General features: G+C 42.9%; 2 protein-coding genes across 2 annotated transcripts in view; one reads left to right on the top strand and one right to left on the bottom strand.

Annotated features, from left to right (window-relative positions):
- Positions 1–10,299, top strand: part of LHX4 (LIM homeobox 4) — an 81,343-nt gene extending 71,044 nt beyond the window's left edge. The window contains exons 3-6 of the mRNA XM_063117127.1: positions 1,606–1,808; positions 6,501–6,655; positions 7,848–8,019; positions 9,905–10,299. Coding sequence (XP_062973197.1) covers positions 1,606–1,808; positions 6,501–6,655; positions 7,848–8,019; positions 9,905–10,299 — 925 coding nt within the window. The remainder of the gene's footprint in view (positions 1–1,605; positions 1,809–6,500; positions 6,656–7,847; positions 8,020–9,904) is intronic.
- Positions 1–18,295, bottom strand: part of STX6 (syntaxin 6) — a 590,646-nt gene that overhangs the window by 143,110 nt on the left and 429,241 nt on the right. The window lies entirely within an intron of this gene.

An 18,295-nucleotide genomic window follows, 5' to 3' on the forward strand; every position in this document is an offset into this window, starting at 1 on the left:
AGACTGGTGTTGTGTTTTTTTTTTAAAGAGCTTTATAAAACTGTTACCAGTGTGGAAGGAGAGAGAATACACACATACATACACACACACACACACACACACACACACACACACAGAGTAATAATACTGGAACACATGGTCACCCAATGGAATTGATTGGCAGTACATTCAAGACAAAATATACTATTTAGGTTAGAATCATATGTAAACATATTCCGGTGTACATCCCATTGAACTCAGTGATCTTTACCTCTGAGTAAACATCCCCCATTTCAATATGAGTAGTGTGGGGATTTTTATTTGGGGTTAGAGATTATTGATATAGCATATAGTGGAGGATAGTCAACCAAAGGGTAATAGTTATTCTACATTAATTAATGTAAAGCACAAGGCTGAAGGTATGGTGCTAAAGACAGAAATGCAGTTTATAGTTAGCTAATACAACCCAAATTGCTGGGATTGAGGTACGCTTAATTGATGGATCCTGTCCCTGAGATGGTTCGTACCTTTAAGGGTTGCATACAGACATATTTTAAAGTATCTGGAACAGAAACTGCTGGGACTTCGGCCCATTTTAATTTTGACTGGCAGCCACCCTTCAAAATCTCAGGTAGAGAAATCTTTCCCATAAAGATTAGAGATTAAACCTTGTAAACAGAGCAGTTTCTCTAGCATTGAACAAAGCCCCTTTCCTTCCGGTTCTTCCAAAGCGATTAGTTCCTGAAAGAGACAACTCAATACCACTTGGAACCCATCCAACATGCTTGAAGAGCATACCAGTTCTAGGAGATGCTTGGTTCCTCAGACACATTCATAGGGGCACCTCTAAAGCACGTGTGTGATGCCACATGTTGTTGGAATAGGCAAGACCCTATCGTTCTAAATTAATCTTGAAATAATCATCCTAGGAATGGCCATAATTAATTTATTTAGTATTAATTTGGATGAAATATGTACTGTCCTTGTGAGGGCAACTGCACAGCCAACACTGGCTTTAGTTAAAAGGACCATTAAAATCAAACCTTCTTCAGATCCATTAGGCCGGTCTTTTTACATTGAAGAAGATAAAGGCCTGCTGTGTGAAATGTCATGCATAATTGGGTCGATTGCTGCTTTAAACTCTGCCCCTTCCTCCACAGCCTTTTCTCTCCATTTGGAGTGCTTACTTTCTTCTGCACAGGCTCTGCTGGTTTCTCTTGCTCAGGATGGTGACTCATTCCATACTGGTTTTCAGCTGCAGACAGAGCTCTAGAAATTATAATTGCTGCCTAGGTAATGCACATTTTGCACCAATAAAAACTGTACACATTCTGCATATTTGCATTCTTATTTACATAATTTATTCTGGTTTTGCTGGTCATTGTTAGGAGCAAGTCGCTATCCATGGCTCTGAAGATCTACCGCTGGAAGCTTATTCAGGAATATCTTCAGCTTCTGGGGTTTCAGCCGGCAATATTTTCATAGTCAGAAGAGCAGGAAATGTTTTTAAATACATGAACAGAGACTTGTCAGGCAGCTGGAATCTCTTCCCAGTAGCACAATCTGTGCTTTTTTTCTGGAAACACAGCTCCGGTGATAGGCACTGACTCTTGTCCTCTTTTGCAGACGTTTTGGTACAAAATGCACAGCGTGCCAGCAGGGAATCCCGCCCACGCAGGTAGTCAGGAAAGCCCAGGACTTCGTTTATCACCTGCATTGCTTTGCCTGCATTATCTGCAACCGCCAACTGGCCACAGGTGATGAGTTCTACCTCATGGAAGATGGGCGCCTGGTGTGCAAGGAGGACTATGAGACGGCCAAGCAGAACGGTAGGGGCTGAGCCAACACATCAGCCACGGGATGACATTTGATGACCATGATGTATGCTCTCTTGCTCAGGTTAATTCAGGTCTTCAGATTTATAAATAGCCACTTATATATGGCAAGGAACAATGGCTGCTGGACAACTACACAGAACAGCTTCTGTGAATTAGAATAGTGTTGTTTGTCTCTCTCTTTCAGGTTATCTATGTGCCAGAAATAACTAACATGGGTATGGGTGAGCAGGCAGGCTAGGATACCGTTTTGTGGACTACTAATATTTGAAAATGTCTTTGCAATGCAGGCATTGGGCTGTTTGGGAAGAGGGAATGAGATCCAGCAGGGCTATTTGGTTCAATGGGTGGCAGTGGCCATCCTCCTTAGTAAGTGGGTTACAACTGAAGTTGAATTTAACTACCACTGTAGTACATGTTACATAGAACACGTGCCCCCCCTTGCCCTTAGGGTGGCTTGTTTGAGCTGAGGAAGGGAGTAGTGCGGCACTGGAGAGACAGGTCAGGGTGCCATAACCAAGCTGTGCTCTTCTCCAAGAATGCCCAAACCTCTGCTGCCTTGTGTCACTGGATGGTGTAGCACTGGGGTGGGCAGAAAGTAGATCTCCCGATGTTTTGGACTTCAACACCCATAAGCCCCTGTCAGCATGGCCAATGATCAGGAATGCTGTGACTTGAAATCGAAAACACCTGGAGATCTACTTTCTGCCCATTCCTGCTGTAGCATGTATGTTGCAGGGTGGCTACTCTTGCTGAACAAGATTGCAGCTGTGCTGCCTTTGAGCTCAAAACCTGTGCAAGGCTTTCCCTCTTGGGAGGCAATTTTAGACCTCAGGGAAAGGCGGAACACCCAGAGCGAACTGTTGAGAAGAGTCTAGAGCATTGCCCTGTGGCAGCTAAGCCTGGAAAGAAATGGCTACAGTCTTGCAGAGTACATAGCTTTAGGAACATAGGAAGCTGTGTTGTACCGAGTCAGACCACTGGTCCATCTAGCCTAGTATGGTCGACACTGGCTGGCAGCGGCTCCCCAGGTTTACGGCAGGAGTTTTTCCTGCTCTATCTGGAGATACCGAGGATCAAACCTGGACGTTCTGCATGCAAGACATGTACTCTACCACTGAGCTACTCTTCCTGCAAAGTATACAGCTCTCAGTCTCCTTTGAACAATATACGTGTCCTACTAGAATTCCAAGGCCCGTCTTCTTCCTCTTTGTTCTGCATCAGATTCCATGTACCTCACCTAATCTGATCCTGAATCTAGCCAGTTAATCCATTTAGTGTAGCTATATCCCTGACCTCAACACACATAATTGGCTTTCTTACCATAGGATTCTCCGAGTTGTGACCCCCAGGTATGTACAGCCTAGTGCTGACCCTCTCAGCCCCACCTTTGGTTTAATTGTCCACATTCTGCATGCAACTAGTTGGCCTTGATCCTATAAAAGCCCTGATCCAACACTGAACCTGACAAAAGTATCTTGGACCTTTGGTTCCTGTTATATGTAGCTTATTTCCATATGTGCCTTTCTTACACTTTTTAAAATTCCTACTAACATGTGCACACCAGAAGACCTTTTGCTGATTGTAGAAAGGGTTGTAATATTAGACAGGGAATATTAACTTTTGACTGAACGTGCATCCTACTGGAATAGTCACTGTCACCTGAAAAAACACAAGTGCACGGAAATAAGGAAATGCAGCCACTACTTGACTCTGCCCTGTCATCTTAGGCTGTGGGTGTGGCTACGGTTCTAATCTGTCTTCCCCAACTATTTCTCCTCTGGTTATGAGCCCCCCTAGCTTGACTTCCTTTGCATAGCATTCGTAGTGCCTCCATCACCCCTTTTCCTTCTCTGGCAAAATGGCCGTACCAGCATGCTTGGAGGCAAGGGGAGGCAGGCAGCGAGCATCTAACTACTGAGCACCTTCTACAGGCACCTGGGCCAAAACTTTCTTTCCCTTGAATGGGTCTCCAGAAACCCTACATTCTCTGGGAGCTGGTAATGATCTATAGGGCTACTTGCCATCTCTCTTCCATTTAAGATGCTGTGCATGAAGGAACGTCACGAGCCAAAAACAACCCCAGGCTCAGCTCCACTGGAAGCAACAGAGTTGCTTCTTTCACATCAGCTTAATCTGGCCCTTAACCCGGAAAGTCTCTCATTTTTCATCCTGAGGTCTAAAATGCCAATATTTACTGTAGGTGAAAAACCCAGAATTGGGGGGTGGGTTGAGGGAAGCGAGACAGAAAGAGGCTATAGATCACCAAACGCTAATGAATCCACAGAGACTGCCAAACGGGGCCTGACTGAAATTAAAACTGAACTGGTCTTTAATGGATTTCATGTTGACAAGCCCTGACTTCTCATTAATTAAGGACTCTATTTTGACCTAATCAATTTGGCTAGGGTGATGCAATGCCTATTTGTGCTAAGGGGATTGGTGGGGGAGGCAGGGCTAGGAGATCATGGATTGAATATTGCTCAATTTCTATTATTGACGCAGCGTTATCGATGGCTTCAGTGTCATAAAGTTTTGCAGCCCGTAGAAGTGCAAAGAAAGAGATGAGGAATTCCAGGGCATAGGCCAAAGAGCACTGTAAACGCTCCTTGTGAGGAGAGGAGAGAAGGTTGTGCCTCCTTTTGATAGCAAAGTGGCTGGGAACAAATGTACTTATACAGAGCAGCGCTTGAATTTGAAACTTTGGCATTTGTGCTTCTGTGTATTAGGGCAGACTTCTCCCATCACCCCAACCAGAACCTCATTGGTCATGCTGCTTGGGCAGGATGGGTGTTGTAGTCCAACAAAGCTGGAGGCAACCAAATTCAGGAAGGTTGCATAAGGTCTTCAGTGACCTGGTTTCCACATAATGGCAAACAGTGGATTAATTAACCCAAAATTTACTAGGCACAAGCAGAAGCAACAGACCACGCTGCCTCTGTCATGCTCCTCACTTCTGCTTTCATTTTATAACCTACGATGTCTGATTGTAGGTTGCTCTAGTGATGTCCAAACACAGGAAGCCTGGGTTGTTTAGGCTTAAACAACCTAAAGTTAAGCTATGATTTGTTCTTGGGGTAACTATGTGTTGTTTAACCCCTGAACAGCCCAAAGTGCCTGGATTCAGACATCATGAGAACAACCTATGATCAGGGCAACTGTGGATTGCAAAATGAAAGTAGGAGTGAGGAGCACATCAGAGGCAGCACACATGCTCACTCGCTCCCACTTGTGCCTTAAAAATCTTGGGTTAATTAACCCACAATTTGCTGCTAGTGCGAACTGGGTCTTTGTATGTATATACTCTGGCTAATTTGATAGGCCTGCAAGGAAAGGAACTTATGCTGTTAGAATGGCTGCTAAGCTTGCTACTCATTTTAAGACTCCAGAGAGGGTGGTGGTGGATGTATATTTTAACCTGGCAGCTCCATAGGTTAAGGAGCACAGTACCCAAAGCCAGGCAAGTTATTTTGGTACAGGAGGCAAGCAACAAAATGCTACTGCTAAAATAACAAGTAAATAACGATTTCCTGCCCTTTCATGACATCTCAAATCTGCTGCCTGAGGAAGCCGCCTTATTCTGATTAATGGTACAACTGGCCCTGCAGTACTAGTAAGCACACTAACAATTTGTCAGTAGTTTTCTGGGGCTGCACTATAATTTGGTTTAATTACAGGGAATCAGATGTGCTATTGTTTTAAGAGGGACTTGGAGGTCTTGCTTTTTTCTTTACATAAGACCAAGGTATACACACACATGCGCTTCTGCAAACCGTACAATCAAATACTGTGCGAACCAGCTCTAAATTAATGCTCCATGGTTCCAAATTAGGGAACTGCTGTTATCGAAGTAACCACTTTTTCCTAAACATAAATAAATAAGTATAGAGAGTGCCTTTTCCAAGTATGGTCCTCCATCCCCTCCTCCCACTCCATATTCCTTTGTTAATTGCAAGGTAATAGAAACAATCACAAAAGTTTTATGTGCCTTAAGTGGGCATTGGAGGTATTAAGAACACAGGGACCGTGATATTGCAATGGAAATGTATGTGTGGAAGCCTTTGAATTAACTAGTTAGCATTAAAGCCACCATGTAAATTAAATCAGGAGTGGAATGAGACTGAGATAAAATATTGAGGATGCATCTTATCGCCTTGCAACTTCAGTGTTATGTATGAATAACAAGTTAAACGGCATTTCTCAAAGCTGTGTGTGCATTCCCTTTGTTTCTATTAGTTTGGTGGAATTGGTGTATGCTCCATCAAAGTGACAAGAACTACAAAAGAACACATGTAACACAGCGATAATTTACTAGCTCTTATTCACACAGCGCTTAACACATACACATCCTCAGGGCCATTTCACATATGAGTTCAAGGCAATCTAAAGGGTGTACACTTAACTTATACCTTCCTGGCAAGTGCCCCTAAGTGATGTAGGCATCTGCAAACACTTGTTTGTCATGTTCATAGCTTCCATTTTAGCTGTACACCTAAAAAGATGCAAATGCCATTTACATGTGCAAATAAAGACATACACACGTGCCCAAATGTACTGGTGTTAGATATGCACTGTTCTTGCCACCCCCACCCCACCCCAAACTCACCACAGGCATATACCAACCTTCTGTGTATACATCTGTGTCATAGTTTATGGTCCAAATAATAGGAAACTGTTCTATTACAGATGATTCAGAAGCTGGAGCTAAGAGGCCCCGAACCACCATCACAGCCAAACAGTTGGAAACATTAAAAAATGCCTATAAAAACTCCCCTAAACCAGCCAGGCATGTGCGGGAGCAGCTGTCCTCTGAGACTGGACTGGACATGCGGGTTGTACAGGTGAGCCAAATGGTCTAGTATCGACTCTGTCTTCAGCTAAAAGGATAGATAGATTGATTTTATAGCATTGCTTGCTTTTCCAAAATCTGGTCAATGTGTGATATACAGAATAGTCCATATTAAAAACAATTAAAGGAAACTTCAGGGAAAGTTGAGAATGGATGAAAGTATGACTTACATTTTAGAGGCATAAATTGTGAGGGCGCCATGAATCCCCACGGTGAACTGTGCAGTGCTGAGAACCTTTCTATGAAAAGGTCCGAGGGTGGATCTTATGTTGGCCAGATGGAACTAGCTGAAGGCAGAGAAGGCTGGAGACGAGTCCCAAGCAGGAGGCAACAGAAGCCCTTTTTCTTATGGGTTAAAATCCCAGTCCTACACTTCATGGGGTCAGTGGAGCACATTTAGCACATTGTATTGTATTGGAGCACAATACAATACAATTTAGAAGCACTTACGGACTTCTGATGCAGAATTAGGGTGGAGAGATGTATAGGTTTTGAGGGCCCCGTTAGTGGCTATTGTAGAAGAGGGAATTCAAGCATGTGCAGCTTCATGCCAGAGTAGGGAAAACTGCAAATTCCCTCTTCCAAACAATCCTGACCTCTTTTTCATCTAGTCACAATTGGAGAAGCCCCAGGAAATAGCACCAGTTCAAAGAACTTCGGATATATGATTAATTCTCATGTAGGTGAACCATCTGATGCCTAGACACATCCAAGGACCCTCATGGTTCTTTAGGCGTGAGTTGAAAGAAGTTCCAACACTTTTCTCCTTGTTTGTGCCCCAGCTCCTTGAAATTTCCTATGAGAGGGCCTAAGGGATAAGAAAATGATCAGATCAAGTTCTTTTGAGTGTCTGAAAGTCTTGTTTTTCACTGAGCTTTAGTTGGTAGTTTAATCTATCGGGCTAAAGTTCCTTCTGGCTGCTAGTTCCCTTACTAATAGCAGTAATTTATATTATTCTCATTTTATGTATGGGGTAACTGAGGTTGAGTATTGTCTCACTGAGGGCTACAGTATCAATGGTAGAAGCAAGGCTTGAACACAGGTCTTCTGGGTTGACTCCCTACTTACTGTCCGTTGGACCATGTTAGAAATCTGATTCTTGTTTAGAAGTGACTTTTGAGCAGCAACAACAGCAGCACTACAAACAGTTGTTTTGTTTGTTTGTTTCTCCTTTGCGGCTCCAGGTCTGGTTTCAAAACAGAAGGGCAAAAGAAAAACGTCTGAAGAAAGATGCTGGACGGCACCGCTGGGGCCAGTTCTACAAGAGTGTAAAGAGGAATCGAGGAGGAAGCAAACACGAAAAAGAGAGCTCTGCAGAGGACTGTGGGGTTAGTGATAGTGAGCTGAGCTTCAGAGGTAGGCATGGGAGGGCGGAAAGGCGATCTTCAAAGGGTGGGCCTCCAACCTTTTCTTCACGGGACAATGAATGCTTGCTTTTTGAGGCCGATTGAGTTCCAGATTGGGCTCAAATGTTTGTGAATGACGTTGCTCCAGTCCAGGAATAAGGAATTGTTCCTTATGTCCTGCCAAGGACCACAATCCCTTTGGGACAATCTGTTGGGAACTACATGCTGGCAGCAGGCAGGGCCAAAGCCAAAAGTGGAGAGGGCTACACCTTTCCTCTCTCTTTCTGCTGCCTCCATTTCTCTCCCTCCCTCTCCCCACAGTGGCTACTGGGGAGGGAAAGATCACTCTTGCCAGAGGTTTGAGCTGATCACTTGCAGAGGGCTTTTGAAATTAGGTTGCATGTAGTACTAGGGCCACAGGTTGCCCAACCCTCTCCTAGTCTATGGGGCTGCATTCATCCAGTCCTTCCAGTGCCTATGTTCAAAAAGAGGTGACTTGTAAGAGAGGCTCAGGCTTGTTCATGCTTCCCCTCTTGGAGGCAGAATGTTTCGTACAATGCAGCCTGGTTTTCAAGTCTCTCCTCTCACCAACAGTCAGACAGCAGTCTATAGCCACTGAGCATGCTCAGTCTTCATTAGGCTGTTTGGGGGTTCATTTAGGGTTTTCTTTATCTTCTGCGAGCCTTAGGGTTCCCACAAGCTGATACTTCTCTCTTATGTGCTGTTTTGGCTACATAAGGATCCACACTTGGAGAATGAATTAAGTATTAGTATATAGGATATGATGGTCTCTCTGACAATCAGCTAATGACTCGAATAGTAACTTGGGACAAATTGTTTTGTCTTTTACATTGGCTTCTAATACAGATAGGTGTGCAAGAGGACCTCATTAGACCACAAAATGGAGCATTGTGATTATGGCTGAAAAATATAGAGAGGATCTTAAAAGCAAATACCAAGGACACTGACCAGCCAAATAGAAAGTTAAGCACCTTTAAGTCCCTTTAAGTGAGGGCTCAGTATTACGGTTAGCTCTCCCTTTGAAACCAATTGGGCTTTAGCATTTTAAGTTTGCAGGAGGGTGGGATAATCCCCTAAATATATACGGATCCATGCTCAACTAGCAAGTGGTCAGAAATAAATTGATGAAAGATTAGTTAAAAATTGAAATAATAATTGGATTTGAGAAAGAAAGGGCAGTTCAAAACAATGTTTTTAAATAAAACCTTTCCCTACAGGAACAATAGGGTTTTGGGTACATTTTTGGCATTAAATGTTAATCTGGCAATTTCTATGAGATGTTGAAATTTAAATATCTACGAGAATGTCAAAATTACTGCTTGTCATACCACTTTTGAGATGTTTAGAAATGAAAGAGTTCCTTCATGTCTACTACTCTGGCCAGTGTGTTCCAGAATTGGGCACTGGAGAGTTATGATGCATTTCAGTCTTTAAATGGTGAATTACAGCTATTTCATGACATCACCATGCAGAAGAAAAGCAATCAGTCCATGCAGTCTGGTCTTCTGGCATTTGTAGTGGGTGCTCCTCCATCTTTGTTCCAATGGTGGAAAATAAACTTGAGTCATAATGCAGCAGCAGTAAATATACTTAAAACCATTGCTTTTGAAGGACTTAAGTCAGAGGTGGAGAACTGGTGGCCCTCCAGATATTGTTGGACCCTAAACTCCATCAGCCCCAATCAGCATGGACAATGGGAATTGTTAACCAGCAACATCTGGAGAGGCATAGGTTCCTTGATGTAAGTGCACTTTAGTGCCTTGGACTGAGCTGCACTGGATCTATAACACCTCCATCCCACTGCTTGCCAAATGTACGAAGTGCTCCTTGCTACTGTTGCACCTAAAATCCTGTTCTCCTTGTTTTGCTTACAGAAGACCAAATCCTCTCAGAGCTTGGCCACAACAATAGAATTTACAGCAATGCTAGCGAGGTGGCTGGTGGACAGCTGATGAATGGTACTTTTTCAATGGATGGGACAGGACAATCCTATCAGGACTTGAGGGATGGAAGCCCTTATGGAATCCCACAGTCTCCAGCCTCTATATCGTCCCTTCCATCACATACTCCATTGCTAAACGGTCTGGATTACACAATGGACAATAATTTAGGAATAATAGCACATGGAGGGCAGGGGGTGAGCCAGACTCTCAGAGCTATGGCTGGGGGCCCAACCTCTGATATTTCTACTGGAAGCAGCGTTGGTTATCCAGACTTTCCAACAAGTCCTGCCTCTTGGCTTGATGAAATGGATCATCCTCCTTTTTAAAGCGTTGCACTCCCTTCAGTTTTGCCATATCCCATGTGCTCTTTTGGCCTAAAAGCATACTAAAAAAAACCCCAATGAGGGACGGCAATCAAACTTCAAGGATCACAGGTGTGCCATCCCAAGGAAGTTTCCATTATTTTAGAATGGGAATCCACTATTTGTTTCCTGTAGGGCTGAAAGGAAATATGGTATTAATATATATAAATTATATATTTGCTTTCTGTTTAGGAGGAGCTGCTTCTGGATACAGCACATTGATGTGTATAGTATTTGTATGACCTGACCTTTGGAGTGCAAGCTGTAGCAGATACACACGTTCATTGACTCTTCTGTTGAGTGCAATGCTAGCACACGTTGAAAAGACTGAAAAGTCTGAACAGATTTTTGGCCTTTGGCAACTCCACATCAGCTCTCACACATGGCATGGCCATTGTCCTTCATTTGCTCGACTCTAGGCAATTAAACTATGGAAATGCAATACTTCTAAAGCCAGGCCTCGTAGACTGACCACTGAAGGGAGGAAAAAGCTATTGGGAGTTCAGTCTTACCCTTTCTCCCAGTTCCACATTTACTTGGGTGTTTGATGAATGAAGGGTAAATCTTTTCCTTACTTGGGAGTCAGCCACAAGTGTCACCATTCCTTACCCACACTACAGCTGTTGAGCATTTGCTCTTCTCCCTCAACCGTGTCACGGAGGCCGCTGTCACCTTTGGCTCTCTTTCCCTCACTGCTCTCCCAACCTGTTAGGGGGATAAGAACATTGCTGCTACACCCTAACAGTTGCCATCCTATGCTGGTGCTGTTTTTGTCAAGGGGAGGAAAAGTTGGATTACAGTTAATTGGACAATGTGCTACAGAGGGGATAAGAGGAAAAACTTACCTTGCAGAGACTAGCAAATCCTACACCATGATGATCTCAGTAAGCAGAGGCAAAGTGACATCACAGCTGTCTGTGTTCCTGATTGGGTGCTTTAGTAACCACTGATCCCAGCAAGAGCAAATTTCTTTTTTGAGGGGGAGAGACAGGACACTCCCCTTCCTTTCATGGAAAGTGCAAAAACCCTCTAATTCCACACTGCACAACTTTGTAGTTCCCCCTCCTCCTGCATCAATCTGTTAACACGCAGGGGTCCAGCATGGGCTAAAGCCCACAGCAAGAGGGGCCTACACATATTCAACCCCCCACCCCACCCCCCACTACTCCTAGGTGCCAGTTCATTGGCTGTACACCAAGTCAAGCACAAGACTGATTTCTTCTGATGAGAAAAGAGAGTATTAGCTTATATGAAATGGATTGACAATAGTTTGACAATGCCTGTAATCCTGTGCAGCGGGCTCTGCTGTCTCATTATTTCTGCCCACATGGCACTGTTCTAAGCAATGCAGCCATTTATAATGCCATTACTGTGCTGCTGCACAAGACTATCCGAGCAGTCTGTGCGCTTCCTCCCACCAGCTTCTGAGGAGAGATGGATGCAACAGTAATCCGATGAAGCTTCTTTAAGAGATTAAAAATTGTTCAAAGGTCACCCACCAATGAAAGCTTTATAGGGTAGGTAAAATTACAAAAGACAGAGAAAGAAAACTATCATGACAATCACATGAAACAAGATATTATGCAGAATCCAGAGGTGTCAAGGGGGCTTTCAGAAATTATTTGAGATGGGGAACATTAAACTTTTTTTACTGAGGCAGTTCTGTGAACAGAATTTGATTTTTGTTAGGGGCTCATCAGTACTCTAAGTCTCTGACTCCCAGATCATGGCACTACATTGTCCTTAGAACTGCTATACATCTGATAACCCCTGCCACTGTATGAGAATCACAGAACATTTCTATCTTAAAGTGTTCAATAGAGCTGCAAAATGCTGTGAGACTCTGGTGTCCTCTACAACTGACTAGAGCTTGCAGACAAAGGCCAGGGAGGAATGAGGCCTTTCCTTGCAACTACTTGCAATTTTCACTGAATAACAAGAGCAAGGTCACATGGATGTGCTTGAAAAGCAGAAAGTTGTCTCATGCATAGATGACTTGCACATGTGAATGAACAGTCACAGATCAAACACTGTGGACAGAACGTTCACATCAGTCCACATCTCGTCAACCACAAAGCTTTTCAATGGAATCAATTTACTTAACACAAGTGTGAATCATCATATGTAAATGCACATATATGTGTGAACCAAAGCTCTATTTTAAGAGACTCAGTCCCTAAGCTCAGTCCCTAAAGGAACACTGCAGGTGCGAAATAAACATATGGCATTTCACAGTATGTAAATATTTATGCCTCTCTGCCAACCTTAAAGAGTATTACTTTTAAGTTAAAAAGTGCATCTGAGAAATATCTGTTTCCTAAAGTATGTTCATTTTTACATACATGGTGGATGACAAGAACAAGACTAAATTGAGTCAAGACTCCCTTCTGCCATTCATGGCTGCTATTTCAAATTAAAAATAATCAAGTGAAGGCACAATGTATCTGTTAAAAGAATCTCCACAGATGAAAATTCAGACATGAACATTACACTTAAAAGAAGAAGAAACAAGTACAGACTTTGGGACATTGCACTGGCAGAATCCCAGATTCTACGGGGGAGTGAAGGCTGCCTCCTGCTTTAGGGAGGCTGCTTATAATTTGGACTAAGTGTCTAGCTATTTTAAATTAAATTTTGCTAAGGAATGTACATCATGCACATTTCGAATGGCTATTGATCCCATGCAAAATGAACTCGCGTTCCTTCTGAACAGTACACAGTCTCGGTTGCAATCAAAATCTAGAATCGTTTCAGCTGGTTTAGAAACAGGCTTCGATTTACCCCCAGCACATTTAATAATGGTAAAAATGGGCATTAAGGAATTGCAGCTCAATGAACATCACAGTACCTACTGAGGGTACAAACAACCATGCTCTATTCCTGCATAACCTTCCCTGCGGCCCAGTTCAATCATCTCAATCACTACTCTGAATATACTAGTGTAAAATCCCATGTCGCCATGGTCACTAGTAGTCCTCCTTTCCTGCTTTTTTGCCCCTCAATTCCCTCACCCCACAGGGGCTGAGGAATATGCAAATGTGGCTCAAACATGGTGATCCCCTCTCTAAAATTTGCATGTGGCATGGCCCTGGCCTCTCCTCCGTGCGCCCTGATTAGCTGCCTCCATCCCTTTCCCCTTCCTCCACGCTGGCAGTGACAGCCTAACCACGCAGCTGTGCCCCAAGCCCACCTTCACGCCACACTGATTGGTCAAGCAGGACTGTCCATCATCCTGCTGGTGGGGGCTGCCATGTCTGTTTGGCACAGAGGAAACGAATTGCTATTAAAGCTGAAGCTTTGAACAAAATTTTCTGCGCAAGCTTGTTTAAAACAACACTGCTCAAGCTTCAGTTTAAAACAAAAATGAGCAAAATCGTTCCGATAGATCTCTAGTAATAAGCCTTGCACTACTGTATTCTTAAGTAAGATCCACATTTCCAATATTTTACTTATAAGATACCATAACTATGCAACCCTTTTTTCTATATCATTTATTACCATGCCTCTTTATAGTACTAACACTAATGCAGTTTTATTACTGAAGAGCTTGTACTGTTCAAGAGAGAAAGCAATTATTTCAGTATCTTGACCACTGCAGTGAGATCAAGCAGTAATAATCAAGTTGAAACCACAAACTGAAGAATTTAAAATTGGTAGAAGAATCTTTTTTTGACTTACCTTTAACTTGAACATTTTATTTTCCAAAACATTAATACTCCTCAAGCCTGTTTTTCAGGTACAGGAGATCAACACAAAAATACAACAAGCAGGTATATGTTTGCACATGTTCTGGGAGGGGTGTTGACCACATTGAGCACAACTGAAATTGCTAGAGGACCTGCAAAGGATTCATATATCAAGTTTTGTTAGCACCACGGCAAGGGAAATATGCCTGTTTTTTAGCCCATATAGATATGAATATTGCAGGGTTTGAGGGAGTTTTGGCTTTGCATGTATGACTGAAGCTTGCAAAAATATGGCATTATCCTGCCAAACATTGAGCACTTTCAAGTCCTTTTGGTTTCTGTGGGAGAGATAAACATGTGCTTAACTCTCCTACTGAAACTGATGAAACGTAGAAGTGCGATATCTTTCACTGCATTATGTCAATGTTTTCTACATCTTTCTTGCCTATACAGCATTATTGCAGCTTTACCTTGTAATTTATCAAGAATTATACATAAATTGAACCTGCCCTTCCACTTCGCTTTCTTCAGTCTTCACAATTCCATTAGCCTTTTAAAAAAAATCAGTAATGATGAATTGTCTTTCGCTGTTTGGGAACAAAACAATGAAGAACAATTAACACTGAGGCAAAAATAACCAGGGGAAGAACTGTAGCTCAGTGGTAGAACATGTGCTTTGCATGCAAAATGTCCTTGGCATCTCCAGCTAGGCCTGGAAAAGACTCCTGTCTGAAACCCTGGATTGCTGCTGCTGCTGCTACTACCAGTCAGTAATTATAATGTTGAGCTAGACAGATGGGTATAAAGCAGTTTTCTATGTTCAGGGCTGGCGTCAAGGCCCACACCTCAGCAGGTGCCAATTGACAACAGCCCCATAGAGTTTCTCCTACTCTTCACCATCACGACTGGCTTATTCACCTGTCCCTCTCCCTGGCCCTGACAATGGTAGTGGCGAGAAAGAGGGTAAGGAGATGCTGCTACCTCCTTCTTCACTGGCTCTTTGCCTGTCAAGTAAGCAAGTGGAAGCAGTGAGGAAGAGGAGGAAGAGCAAGAGCACCTGGTGGCAACGGCAATGAGAAGACCGACTCACTGAAGGAGGGGGTGACTTGCCCAAGGGCTCTCAAAAATCTGTTCCTAAGAACAGAGCAGAAAAATCTGCCTGGTATAGGAGACAAGACTTTAAGAGTACCTAGTGGAGATGTGCCTTCAAATGCATTACAAACTATTTACAAAGGAAAAGTACAAGTGTGGGATAGTGCCTGAATTTGACAAACTTAATAGATTTATCAGTTGAAGAACCAGTGATACAGAAGCAGCAGCAAACAGAATTCTTCCCCCGATGTAGACCGCCAATTGAGACCCAGACCTAAATTTACATTTTATTGCCATCCATTCAAGATTACTTTTAACATCCTCAGTTTTCATTTGTGCTCTATAATGTCATTAACTCTTTAGTGAGGGATCTGATGCAGTGAATGACAAGCAGGCAATTAGCTTTGTGAGAATGATGAACATTAACACTGATTTGCTTCTGTATATACTGTGTTTTCAATTCCTGGCTACAAACCCTAGCAAAGTCAATAAGGAACTGTGGGGCTTGTGTGCACCAAGACTGAATTAACAAATCTGCATGTAGATGAAGATGCTCTGTCCTTTAGCTAGTTTACCTCTGCTACTTCTTTCCTCCACAGTTTAATAGAAAATATCTGAACAACAGGAGAATTTTAGCATCAACAGTCAGAAGGGTACAAAACTGTCTACCAGATGCAGTAGGGCATCAATGCAGCACCCAGTTAGAGATAGCAATGCAGCTACAATTGCACATACATAGCAATTTTATTGATCAGATAACATTGTTACAGGAAGCCAGATTCCAGCTGGACATTAGGAAAAACTTCCTGACCGTTAGAGCAGTACGACAATGGAACCAATTACCTAGGGAGGTCATGGGCTTTCCCACACTAGAGGCATTCAAGATGCAGCTGGACAGCTACCTTTCATGCATGCTTTAACTGGATTCCAGCATTGAGCAAGGGGTTGGACTTGATGGCCTCATAGGCCCATTCCAGCGCAACTATTCTATTATTCTGTAAGTGGGAGAAATGTTTGCCTTTGAAATTTGTCTTTAGATTGTCAATTTGCACACCAATTATATTAACTCATTAGGTAACATTTATTATGTGTTGCAAGTTGGATTTTAAAGACGTAAGGTTATCCTGTTTTATTGTTTTCTACAGACTTTTCCATACAATACCCAATGAGCAGTTCCCTCCACCCCTAATAACCAGCTTTTGCTATATTCTCCTGCTTGACTATACATTTTAGGCACTCTAGGAATGATACAGACATCCCTGGCTAGAATTCACCTGCATATAAATGAGGCTTGCTTTGCACATCCAAGATTAAGCATAAATTATAAATGCTTTGCCATGAAGAATCTAATAAAGTTTGACATTTTCTGGAGGATTTAAGAACGTCATTTCAGCTTAACATAGGCAATAATAGCTGCCTGAAATTGTTCTGAAGTAGAGAATCATACCATTTTTTGTCTCTCAGCCTGCAAGGTGATCAAAATTGATGACTGCATGTTGTTATAGTAATTTTTGAAGAGCTTCTATAAGGACTCAGTATTTCTGGACAGGAGTCTTCTTCTATGGTCTTTGCCTTTAGCAGCTCAGTATTGTATAAGGGAGGTTGGAGGATTTACATGGGAAGGGAATGACATAACACTGTACTTATAAGATTGGGAAACAACACCCTAAGGACAAATTCAGTTTAGCGTGAACAAGTTGTCCTTTATTACTTACTGTTGTAAGACTCTGGCCACGGTTGCTGAAGCTAATTTAAAAAAAGAAAAGAAAAAGCACACCACTGGCATGCTGTCTCAATTTCTTGGGTTTGGCCATTGTCTTTTTTATGTTTTACAGGATTTGCTCTCAACAGCAACAATGAAGCAAATCATGCAAAAGCAGAGATCAGCAATACCACATTCACACTGCTTGGTAATACAAGATCCTAAAGCACATGGGTGATTTATAGCTAATGCTGAGGAATGAGGTGGCTTCCTTTGTACCTTAAGTAGAACATAGACTGTGTACATGGAGTAGTGGTGGTGGTGGAGCTCATCAGGCATTCTCTCCAAACACTTTGTTGTGTAGACATGCAAGCACAGGTCTCTGGTCCCCCTTAAGCAGAGGAGAAAGACCAAGAACATACTCAGCATCTTGGACTCTAACTATGAAGTTGTTTTGCCTTTTGTTTTGAGAATAGTTTCAAGGAAGAAAAGGGACAGAGCAAGGCTGGATTCATTCCTTGCATCTCTCTACTGCCCCCCCCCCCAACTCTCCAAGTTTGCTCTACTCCAAACCTCCCCCCCCCCCCCCCGGTTACACATTTTGTACAGTTCTAAAATGAAGTCTTGTTTCTTGGGAGAGAAAGAAACGTATTTATTGCCATGTGTCTTTGGAAAAACACAAACAACCTGGCAGGTTTCTTGGCATATGCCTCCTGTGTGCTGGCATGAGTTGTATGTAAAAAGCAAAAACAAAAAGTTCTATGTAAAATAAATATGAAACATTCTCTAGGATTGATGTGCCTTTTTCTGTCTTGCATTACGTGTTCAAATTAGAGCAAAGAGCAGTGAAAGGACTTTGCTTAGAGTACTGGCATGTTTCCTCCAAGGATCTGTTAAATATATCCCATGCACTCCAGCAGTGGTCTTCAACTGCTCCAGACGCAAGACCCACCTCAGACTCCCAACTTTAAACATGGGACCCACTTTCACAATTTCACAGTTGCCCAACATGGCAGCAACAGTTTTGCCGCAACTCATTTGGACTAACCTCACGACCCACTTTTGGGCTGTGATCCACTGGTTGAAGACTGCTGCACTAGAGAACTGAACTCTGAAGCAGCTAGTACTAATGTTTTAGAGCAACAACTAGCACCCCTAGGCCTAAATTGGCCCCCACCATCTGGCCAAAGTTGCCAATGTAGGGGCAATAAGGTTTGTGGAGCGAGCAATGTCGGTTGCCGCTAAATTTGCCACTTCTATAGGCTGGCAGAGGTGGTGGAGCTCTAGCCTGCCCCTTTCTAACCTCTACTCAAATTAGGCTCCCAAAAAAAATTAGTTGCAGAAAAAAGCTTGAGAGATAAGAGCACCTACAGGCAGTATCTTCAACTAGGCCATCAACCTGATGAGAATGGATAAACAATTCTCATGTAACAAGCGGTAATGAGACATTGAAGCACGTTTGGCTTCTATGAACCCTTTT

The sequence above is a fragment of the Elgaria multicarinata genome, chromosome 1 (genome assembly GCF_023053635.1).
Source record: "Elgaria multicarinata webbii isolate HBS135686 ecotype San Diego chromosome 1, rElgMul1.1.pri, whole genome shotgun sequence".
Classification (NCBI taxonomy): domain Eukaryota; kingdom Metazoa; phylum Chordata; class Lepidosauria; order Squamata; family Anguidae; genus Elgaria; species Elgaria multicarinata.